This window comes from Macaca fascicularis, chromosome 20, assembly GCF_037993035.2.
Source record: "Macaca fascicularis isolate 582-1 chromosome 20, T2T-MFA8v1.1".
Lineage (NCBI taxonomy): Eukaryota > Metazoa > Chordata > Mammalia > Primates > Cercopithecidae > Macaca > Macaca fascicularis.
The window spans coordinates 73,182,832-73,194,280 of record NC_088394.1 but is presented as its reverse complement, the minus strand read 5'-3'; the positions used below and the strand labels follow the sequence as shown (position 1 = coordinate 73,194,280).

At 41.0% G+C, this 11,449-nt stretch overlaps 2 protein-coding genes across 3 annotated transcripts in view; one reads left to right on the top strand and one right to left on the bottom strand.

Moving 5' to 3' along the window:
- Positions 1-6,431, top strand: part of ADAMTS18 (ADAM metallopeptidase with thrombospondin type 1 motif 18) — a 152,355-nt gene extending 145,924 nt beyond the window's left edge. For both annotated transcript variants that reach the window (XM_005592600.4, XM_005592601.4), the window contains exon 23: positions 4,475-6,431. In XM_005592600.4, the coding sequence (XP_005592657.3) occupies positions 4,475-4,590 (116 nt within the window). In that variant the 3' untranslated portion in view covers positions 4,591-6,431. The remainder of the gene's footprint in view (positions 1-4,474) is intronic.
- Positions 1-11,449, bottom strand: part of SYCE1L (synaptonemal complex central element protein 1 like) — a 105,698-nt gene that overhangs the window by 10,140 nt on the left and 84,109 nt on the right. The gene's annotated exons all lie outside the window — the stretch shown is intronic.

Sequence of the window (11,449 nt, the reverse complement as noted above, 5' to 3'; positions counted from 1 at the left end):
GGAATATTTAATTGCCACAATAATGCTTTTTAACCATTACTAATTTGAAAATGGGAACATAAAGGTGAACAAGAATAGCCCTCAGGGAGCTCATATTTTAATGGAGGAGACAATTACAATCCATACATAAAGATTTTCATATTTGTTGAATATATAAAACAATTCAGAAATCAAAATAGTCATCAGTGAATATGTACTGCCCTAGGACTATACCTAAATATTTTCTTAAAGTTAGTTCAGGTAAAGTGCAATGAGTACTCACAGGAAAATGGAAAGTCTGAGTAAACTGTACCATTCTTCACTGTTTAATCTGACAAATGCCAGGAAATATTTTTCAGCCTAATATGCTTGCCTCGTGCTAAAGAATCTTGCACAAGACCAAAAAAAAACTAGCTCTGTAGCAGTGACTCAGAGCCAGATCATCCTAGTCCATGCTGGGATACTGCATAGGGAAGAAATGAGCGAGTGGTCATGTTCTTCCAGACTCTGTCCGCCTTTCTTCACTATCAGTGATTTCTCATTTCCACCCTTAATTGCCAGAGATTCAGCCTATTCAGCCTAGAAGGCCACCAGCACCCCCAACGACAATGGCCGATTATGAAATTGCCCAACAGTAAAGGGAGAGTCAACATGCACATATGGCCCAAGGAAGCCATTTGTCTTATTATTTTTTGCTCACCCAGCACCTAATGCCACATTGGGCACAAAATAGGTGCTCAGTAAGTCTTAAATGAATACATGCATGATGTATGGCTACATGAAAGATCGTGTGCAAAGTGCTGTGAGGTACTCGAAGTTACCAAACACCTTGTATACCTCCAGCACTTTTCTAGGAATGAAAGAATAGAGGTGGGTCCTGTTCTTAAAAGAAAGCTACAATAACAAATAAGTGGTGGAGTATTCACAATGTTACAGTGATGGTCAATTCTACCTGTGGTGCTGGAATGAGGGGAGTCATAGGGTGCATATGAGAAACAGCTTGTTAAAAGACGAGCTTGGCTGGGTGCATCACCTGAGGTCAGGAGTTTGAGACCAGCCTGGCTAACATGGTGAAACCCAGTCTCTACTAAGAATATAAAAACTAGCTGGGTGTGGTAGCAGGCACCTGTAGTCCTCGCTACTGGGGAGATGGGAGGATCTCTTGAACCCAGGAGGTGAAGGCTGCAGTGAGCGGAGATTGCACCACTGCAGTCCAGCCTGGGCTTTTTTTTTGGAGACCCTGTCTCAAACAGAGGAGCTACTCTCTGTGCCTCTTGGCTGAGTCAAGTCCCTTTTGGAAGAATAAAGGATACAAGCCCAAGGGTTTGTTCTGGGCCAAAAATGTAGCCTACAGTTTACTAAATTGAGGATTTTCTCCCATTCCAAGTACCAAGTATAGGGATGATGACATGGTGACTACTATGAACGTCGGTTGAGTGTATTTTCTGACTGAGTTTTCAGAAAACATTAGTGAGCAGTAAGGATGCCCATGGTGACAGAAGGAAGAAGATTCTGTTCTTTGCCTCTTCTCTGAGCCCCCCACTATGGACCAGGCACTCTGCTAGGTACTGTGAGAGTTTCCTCCACTTAGGTGGAAGTTTCTACCCACTGTAGTCACTTAAACTAGACCCTAGAGAAGACCATTCTGCCCATGGTGGCATCCTGTCATCCAGTGTCACCAAACAGCTCTGTTGTCCCCTAGACCATCCTGAGTGCCAGTCTAGGGGCAGTCATTGTATACCATCATCAGTGTGTGATGCCTTAGCTGGGTGTCTTGGTTAGATCTCCACCTTGGGGAAACCATCCTTATGATTGCACTGTACATATAATATGTAAAATTCTCTTCAGGAAAAGAAGGCCCTAAAGCAGTCATACCACCCAGAGACTTGTGTCACACTGCATTAAAACTGGTTGTTTATGTGGCTGGAAGCTGCCTGGGCTGCAGACTAGTCATATTAAGTTAAGGATGACCAGACACTGAATACTAATAAGCTGCTCCTCATGGAATCCCACATTGTGAGATGGGGGCAGGCAGCATTGTATGGTGGAAGGAGCAAGGACTCTAAAATAATAAAAATAGAGTTGAATCCACACTAACTTGACACTTAGTAGCCATGGAGCTTTGGGCAAGTTTTGAAAAAAATGGGAAATAATGCTTACTTTGAAAGATTGTTTTGAGTAGTAAAGAAGGTAACTCAATTTTTCACACATTTCTTTAGTGCTTACTATGAACCAGAAACTGTTCTGAGGTCTGATTACAAAAATAGCAACCAGGTAAACAGGCACAGATCCCACCTTCTGACAAGCTTACTTCTAAATGGAAACAGCCAACAGACCAACCAATTAACACCCGGTGTCAGACAGTAAAGTAGCAGGGGTGAGGAGACAGGAAAACAACTTGAGATTATAATGGTCAGGCAAGACCACTTGATGATTTAGCACTTAAACAGAGACCTCAAGGAAGGTGAGCCACATATGGATCTAGAAGGAAAGTGTTGCTCGCAGAGAGACAGCAAAGGCCCCAAGGCAGGAATATACTAATCTAACTGAGGAATGGCACGATGCTTGGAGTACAAGAAACAAGGTGAAGAGTGGTTAAGCAATACATGAAAAGTGGTACTGGAGGCCTTGTCAGTCAGTGTAAGTATTTCAGATTTAACTCTGAGTACGATGGAAGCCAAAGCAGAACTTTGAGCAGAAGAGCAATAGGATCTAGCTTTAGGAAGATTACTGATAGTTAAGGTGAAAGGAGTGCAGGTTGTCTAGAGTAGAACAAAGACTTGTAAACTCTGCCAGGAAGGGGATGGAGGAGGTTCCACTAGAGCAGTGGCAGTACTGAAGAGGCTGGATGCTGGGTGTATTTTAAAGATTGAGCCAAGAGTATCTGCTGATTGTATGGAGAATTTGAAGCAAAGCAGTGATTCCAAGGTCATCTTCAATAGTGTAAATCAAATACCTGACTCACAGTAATTATTATAATCAAAAACACTTGTACTGACAGAATAGTAATACATCTCATTTATGCTTCGTGACTTACATGAAAGGGGTGTGTAAAAAGGAATTTTAGGCAGAAGAATCAAGGCTTGAAGAAGGAACTCTAAGCATTTCTGAATTATGTGTAGTGTAGACTCTAAATATTTTCAAAGTCAGAACTGTGCCTTAAAAATACAGCAAAATGGGCCGGAGGTGGTGGCTCATGCCTGTTATCCCAGCACTTTGGGAGGCTGAGGCAGGTTGAGGTCAGAAGTTCGAGACCATCCTGGCCAACATGGTGAAACCCCATCTCTACTAAAAATACAAAAATTATCTGGGCTTGGTGGTGGGTGCCTGTAATCCCAGCTACCCAGGAGAACCATTTGAACGCATGAGGCAGAGGATGCAGTGAGCTGAGATTATGCCATTGCACTCCAGCCTGGGCAACAAGAGCAAAATTCCTTCTCAAACAAAACAGTAAAATGTGCCCTTGCTCCTAAAACATGTACTTATGTTCACATGCATTTTGTATCTCCTGAGGCCCATGTGAGTAAGAGTTCCTGATGTACAGTGAAAAAATCACATCTGTCCTGTTCATTGAACAACTAAAGAAATTAGCAAGGACTGGTGTTGACTTAATTTACTTGCAAACTGGTTGAGACTGACTTAAACCTGCACAGAATGTTGGAGACCCAGCTTTTTTAGTTAATCTCAACCCATTTGCAGGCATATCAGGTGGCTTGACTCCCAATATATCGGGCTCCTTGCTCCTGGAATTATAGTTCATGGACCAGCAGCACACCCTCCCTTAATGCTCCCCTCCGACAGCCCTTCTGAATCAGAACCAGTGGTTTAACAAAATCCTTAGGAGATTCCTAAAGCACTGTTTTAGGGTATTTCCCTGGACACTCAATTCAGTGGTAGCTCCCAGACTACACAGAGAGGATCAGACATTGATCTTGGATTGGATGTAACATTTTTTAAAAACAAATCATTTACTTTTGCTAACGGTCAGTCTTTTCTTGGCATCTAAATCCTGCCCCTACCACACTCCCCTACCAAAGTCCCAATGTTTAATCGGAAGAACCACATGTGGGCCCAAGACCTTTGTTCTGGAGGCCCTCACCTTAACAAAAAGGTGCTATGTTAATATTAATAAATCATGATATGCAAATCACCAAAGGTTGGGCGCAGTGGCTCACACCTGTAATCCCAGTACTTTGGCAGGCCAAGGCAGGCAGATCACTTGAGCTCAGGAATTCCTGGTCAGCATGGTGGAAAACCCTGTCTCTACTAAAAAATACAAAAACTAGCCGGGCTTGGTGGCACATGCCTATAGTCCCAGCTACTTGGGAGGTTTAGGCAGGAGAATCGCTTGAACCGGGGGGGGGCAGAGGTTGCAGTGAGCCGAGATCACACCACTGCACTCCAGCCTGGGTGACAGAGTGAGACTCCATCTCAAAAAATAAACAAACAGGACAGACACCCTAGCCAACATGCTAAATGTATTTTCTTATTTTAGAGGATCCATCCTGTGTAGATTTCTTCAACTGGTGTCACCTAGTTCCTCAGCATGGTGTCTGCAACCACAAGTTTTATGGAAAACAATGCTGCAAGTCATGCACAAGGAAGATCTGATCTTGGTGTCCTCGCCAACATCTTAGGGCCAGGGGCTTACCTTTCAACCTCTGGAGAGACCAGCTGCCTTTGAGACCAGGAGCTGAGTACTGAGAACCATTTGTGAGCTGCGGCTGTGATGAAGGAGCCTGCTCTGAGGAACAGACAGTTTGCCACCAGGCTCCTATTTCAATTCCCTGAAGCACATGGTACTCTGAAGCACTTGAAAATGGGAAGCGATGACAAATCTGACTTTTAAAAAATCTTTGATTTGCACTGTTACATGCAAGAAGTGGTGAATCACACTGAGATATGTCGATCTGGGAAAAGACCCCCTTTGAATTTCAAAGGATTCAAGGGCAAAGACATCTGTTTTAAAAAGGTCCTTTATGACTTCAGGTTAAAGACTGAGACTCAGAACTTTCAAATCTGGATGGAATACCTTGCCTAACTGTTGCGTGGACTTCACAGTTTGACTAACCCTGTGAACACCCAAGCCAGGAGTTCTATGAGAAGCCAAATGGTGCTCGCAATTGCGCTTGCTGCTGGACTGGCAAGCTTCATGTTATGTTTATTTGGTGTGTGTGTGTCTTTATTATTTTGTTTAAACTATATTCTGCTTATAGAGAGTCTCTAAGACTAAAATTAACAACTTGAAAAGTATTCCAAGGAATATTATGAAAATAGGGCAACATGGACTGTTTTAAGATCTCCATGTAATTGAAATTCATACAAGAAAACAACTCATAAAAGATAAATATGGATGCCCTTCACATGTTATCAACCTCGTAACTTTTGGTGCTTGCTGAATCAGTCCATGAAAAGCTATAGCCCGCTCCTTGGGAATGAGTCTTGGCAAGATACCCATTTCTGGTATTTAGAAAATATCTAGGAGGAGCTAAATGGCAAAACAGCAGTGTCGTGAGGGAGAAGGGACCATCATTTATAATGCTCTGTACATACTATCAGAGCTGCTTGGAAAATTGAAGGCCTCTTGTGGCTTTTTCCTACCAACTGATACGTTTAAATTTGCCCTAGGATCTAGTTAACAGCAAAAAAAAAAAAAAAAAAAAGAGAGAGAGAAAGAAGGAAACAGTGGTAATAAAAAAAAATCCATCTGTCTTCTTGCTATGTTAATATTAATAAATCATAATATGCCAAGACCCACACTGAATAAGAGTATTTTCAGCCATCAGAAGCCAGCTGTTGGTAGGCATTAATGAGTTTAAAATTGTTCTCAGTTGAAAAAAACATCACACTATTTTGCCAAAACCAAAGTAATTATAATACTGTGTCCTCCTGTAATTTTTTGAGAAGTGGTTATAAAGGGCATATTTACATAAATTCTACTTTATTCCTCAACTTCTTTGATGAATGTAACCCAATTTTACTTCTTTAAAAGTCTCAATTCAGGCTGGATTAGCCGGCTCAGCATAATCAACTAGACAGTGGTTTGTTAAATTTAGCAGCATACTTTGTTCCCATTCTAATTAAAATCCTGAGTTCTTGAATCCCAGAGAAATAATGCTTAGAAACTTCTCTCCATCTGCTTGGCTTGGCTTGGCCTAGAGGAGTAGCCATTTTATCAACAGAGGAAAAAAAAAAAACAAAAAAAAAGTTCTCTACTACAACCCCCTTGCCTTCTGAAAAACAGCAAGTTATTTCTTTATATAATTATCATTTTATTATTTTATGGAAAATTAATTTATTAATTAATAGCCTATTATGTGTTCTCACTTGCTTCTCTAAGTAATATTTTGAGAAAAAATGTTGAATAAAACCATGGATTATAGAGAAAAGTCAAAATATATGTGTAATATTTAATTATTTTATAAGTTTTATAATAAAGTATTCCGTTTCTTTATCTTTGACACTTGTTAAATTCTTGAATAAGTTAGTGAAAAGTCAGTAATCGCCAAGGTAATTTAACTGTATAACTGTCAGTCAGGACTCTTAGAGAATGGTTGGGTGCAGTGGTTCACCTCGGTAATCCCAGCACTTTGGGAGGCCAAGGCGGGTGGATCACCTGAGTCCAGGAGTTCAATACCAGCCTGGCCAACATGGCAAAACCCTGTCTCTATTGAAAATACAAAAAATTAGCCAGCTGTGGGGGTGCATGGCTGTAGTCCCAGCTCCTTGGGAAGCTGAGGCTGCAGTGAAATGAGATTGCGCCACACCGCTCCCCGCTGGGTGACAGAGAGAGACTCTGTCTCAACAACAACAAATCTTAGAGAGTAACTTCACTGAGAAGAGGAAAGATAAGCTATTCAACGATTAGTGATTTTTCTTGTTTGCTTTTGAAGAAATCAAAGTATCAAATGCTAGGATGAAACAGATGACACATTTACCCTCTTAAGGACACCCTATTTTGTTCCCCTGTAATTGTCATGAAAACATTTGTGGAAATCATCTAAGATAAAGCTACCATAAATGTATTTTTACATTTCAACGTCATTCTATTAAAATATTTTTGTAAAAATAAAGAGGGGAAAGGGAAGGATGGGCAGGAAAAGAAGAAAAAAATACAAAGTAATTGTTCTTGGCTTTTCGAAATTTTGAATCATTAAACCAGTGGAGAATAAGAACTGGGCAAAGTCCAGTTGATCTGAAAATACTGTATTTTTCCCTGCATCTGTGATTACATATGTTCATATGCATATCTTTATAGTTAAGAGAATGTTTATATAAATTATTGCTCTTTAGCAAACAAAAAATTAAGAAAGGAAAATGGAACAGATGCAGATAAAATAGAAGACAGAAAAAAAGGTATTTTGTTCTTTTTTGAGACAGAATTTCCTCCTTGTTACCCAGGCTGGAGTGCAATGGCACAATCTCAGCTCACTGCAACCTCCGCCTCCCGAGTTCAAGCGATTCTCCTGCCTCAGCCTCCCGAGTAGCTGGGATTACAGGCGCCCGTCACCGTGCCCAGAAAAAAAAAAAAAAAATTTTTTTATACCGTTTGGTAATAAGCAATCAAATATTAGTGTTTAATGGGAATCAGGTATTGTACTAAACTGTTTATGTATGTTATCTCATTTAATCATCACAATAGCCCACTTAGGAAGATACTATTATTCTTTCTTGGCAGGTGACAACTCAGATTCAGAGACATAACATATTTAGCGCTAGTACACAGTCACTGAGTGATAGGGTCAGGACTCAAACCCAGATCCACTGGGGTTCTCGTCACTGTGCTGCATTACCCTGGGTTAGAGGAAGAAAAAGAACATGCAGGCCTTAGAACTCTACTTTTTGCCCCCTTAGATGCATGTGAATGGAGTTTGACAATAAGTGATTTAACAATGATGAATTATGGGCAGAGCTGGGAATTTCAGATGGGGAACTGGGGTTGGGAAGTAATAAATTCTCACTTAGCTCGTCTTTTCAACAAAGTATACTTAAAGACTTGTTGCATATCTAAGTCTTTATTCCTTAATAATTGCTTTGCTCTGGGATGATATTATTTCCTGGGCAGTCGCACCAGAGTTATCTGGAGCCTGCAACTCCAAGTCCATTAAGATGGAGGGAAAGCGTGAGCAAGAATTCTCTTGGCATGGGTTCTATATGCTAATGGTAGAAAGACGACACCACACCAGAAAGAAAAAAAAACCCCCGTTGTCTTTATATCTTTTGGTAATAAGCAACCACATATTTGTGTTTAATGGGAATCAGGTATTGTACTAAACTATATATGTTATCTCATTTAATCCTCATAATAGCCCAATACACCACAATACCTCACAATATACCAGCATGTATTATGTAACACATGGTTTATGAAAATTTATAGCACAGAACCCATTACTGCTAAGTGTGATGTGGAAAAGGTCATCTAATTATGTGCTATATGGTTTTATCTTTGAAAATGTAAAAATACGCATAAGGATTCCATGCTTTGTCTGTTTTACCTTATCTTCCCCCTAAGATCTTAATTCCTTGAATACCTTTGTGGTCTCCACTGGTGTTGAGGGTTAACACCTAAGATAGTTTTCATCAGTCACCCCTGGATCTGGGTGACTGACACTTTCCTCCTCCTGAGAGGACCACAGGCTCCTGAGAGGTGATTCTCAAACTGTTGTCACTCAATTGCTATCATGTGAGTTTTTCCCATAAGCACATATCACCTCTACCAACTTTTAAATCTAGTTAAGTGAAAATACGATTTGCTGCAAAAAATATTTAGGCCAGGCATGGTGGCTCACACCTGTAATCCCAGTACTCTGTGAGGCTGAGGCAGGCGGATCACCTGAGGCCAGAAGTTTGAGACCAGCCTGGCCAACATGGTGAAACCCCATCTCTATTAAAAATACAAAAATTAGCTGGACTTGGTGGTGACACCTGTAGTCCCAGATACTCAGGAGGCTGAGGCAGGAGGATCGCTTGAACTCGGGAGGTGGAAGTTGCAGTGAGCCAAGATCGCATCATTGCACTCCAGCCCGGGGGATATAGTGAGACTCTATCTAGGAACCATCATTCTCAGCAAACACAAGAACAAAAAACTAAATACCACATGTTCTCACTCATAAGTGGGAGTTAAACAATGAGAACACATGGACACAGATAGGGGAGCATGACATACCAGGGCCTGTCGGGGGTGGGGAGTGTTGGGGAGGGATAACATTAACAGAAATACCTCATGTAGGTGATGAGTTCATGGGTGCAGCAAACAACCGTGGCATGTGTATGTAACAAAACTACATGATTTGCACATGTGCCCCAGAGCTTAAGGTATTTAAAAAAAAAAAAAGTAAAAATATTAATTTCTCTAAAAAAAAAAGATATTTAAAAAGCAACTGTTTTATAACTCCTTTAAACATAGAATCGATAGAACATGGCATAAAGGGTAGCCACAAAAGTAAGCCAAGTATTTACATTTGTTAATTTTAATTAAAAAATAAAATACAGTCACTACAATTGGTTTACAAAACTCATCTGAAAATAAAAGAATTCCTCAATGAGACTAAGTGACTTGTTCATAGTTTCTCAAGAAGAGTCAGTTTAATATCACTAAGTTTAGAATAAAGATGAGATTTTATGTAAGATTTTCTTGAATCCCAATTCACAATTGCACAGAGAAAGAACAAATTATGTCCATTTAATTGTGCCTTGGCTGATAGAGCTCGACATTGAGGATCATGATGTAAGTGCCGTTTGTTCAACTAATTTTTGTAGAGAAGCCTTCAAAAGCAGTACCTACAATGTGTTTCTCTGAATGTGCCCAGCTATTTGTTAGTTTCCACAATGGCATAGTGCCTTATTCATCTACAACCACCATATTGTTTGAATGTCATCAAGAGATACTTGCAAAGTGTCCTAAGTGTTTCCTTATTTTTTTTTTCTTGAGTCAGAATCTTGCTCTGTCATTCAGGCTGGGATGCAGTGGCACAATCTCAGTTCACTGCAACCTCTGCCTCCCAGGCTCAAGCGATTCTCCTGCCTCAGCCTCCCAAGTAGCTGGGACTACAGGTGCATGCCACCACGACCAGCTAATTTTGTATTTTTAGTAGAGAAGGGATTTCGCCATGTTAGCCCGGCTAGTCTCAAATTCCTGGCCTTAAGCAATCTGCCCGCCTTGGTCTCTCCAAGTACTGGTATTACAGGCATGAACCACTGTGCTCAGCTTCCTTAAACTATGTTTAATGAGGGACACAGTCAAGTTTATAATCAGGTCATTCAATAACAAAAAGTCATTTTTATAATTATTAGTTGATTTAATGAATAAATTAGGTTTAAAAATTGTTCCCAACATTCTAATTGGGATTAAAAAGAGACACCAATATCTAGGAAAAGGAGATCCTGCATGTCTCTTCTTCCTACCCGTTTCATTCAACCCATTCTTCTTCACATAGCCTTGGCCTCCCCATTTAGGCCATCTCTGCCCCATACAGGTTAGGAGATAGCTTGACATCGTCTCGTGTTGCACTGCAATGCCCATACCACACGCTGGAAAATGCTATTCTAGATCAAACCACGTGGTCTTCCTCAACTCTCCATTCTGATGGCAAATAGACTTTTTAAAACTGGCGTGCAGTACAAGGAGTGGTCCATTAACAGTCACAGCACTGAGGGAGATGGTAGCTCTGAAGATAAACCAGAGCCCGAGGCTGTTCCTGCTGGAGATGAGGCCCAGGCCCGGTTCCCCCTTTGTCTCTTCCTATCCCTTCTTTCATGTGGCTGGACTACAAGAAGGAGAAGGCAGCACCCACTTGGCAGAAGGCCTAGCTCTACCGTTCTTCAGTGTGTCCCTCAGTTCCTGCAGACTCTCCATATCCTAGCAGCTGAGAGTCTCCTCCTCCTAGAAAGAGGGTCTTCTCTCCCCTGTCCCCATGCCTTTTGAGAGCCAAGCTGGCTGTAGAGTAAGATTCAGGACAATGGTTTCTAAATTACTAGCTGCATCACTACCACCTAAAGTTATTTTATACAAAAACTTTCCAGGTCCCTTTCAAGAAACATAATTCATTAAGCCTGAGGGTGGGGCCTGGGAATTTATATTTTAAAAGGCATTCAAGTTTTTCTCAAGAATAGCTAGGTTTTGAACTACTGGTCTAAGGCCAAAAAATAAAATAGGAAGTGCTTGGATGTGTTTCCTTAGACAAAGGAGTGCCTGTGGTTGCATGCTATCCCATGCAGCTGTGCAGTGGTTAGGCCAAATTTAGCTAATAATCAAGTGACTCTTTGCCTGTCTCATCTTCTGTGTGTACATTTCATCTGCATGTACATTTCACCGGTAACTATCAGTTGGTCAAGATAACAGTTCACAGGCAGAGACCCCACATGCTGGTGATCTTAGTTTATTCTCATTGTCAGGCAAGCCAGGAGCCTGCACTCAGGTTTGGAGGATGGGGAGCAGAGGCGTTGAAAACAATTGACCATTTTTCTC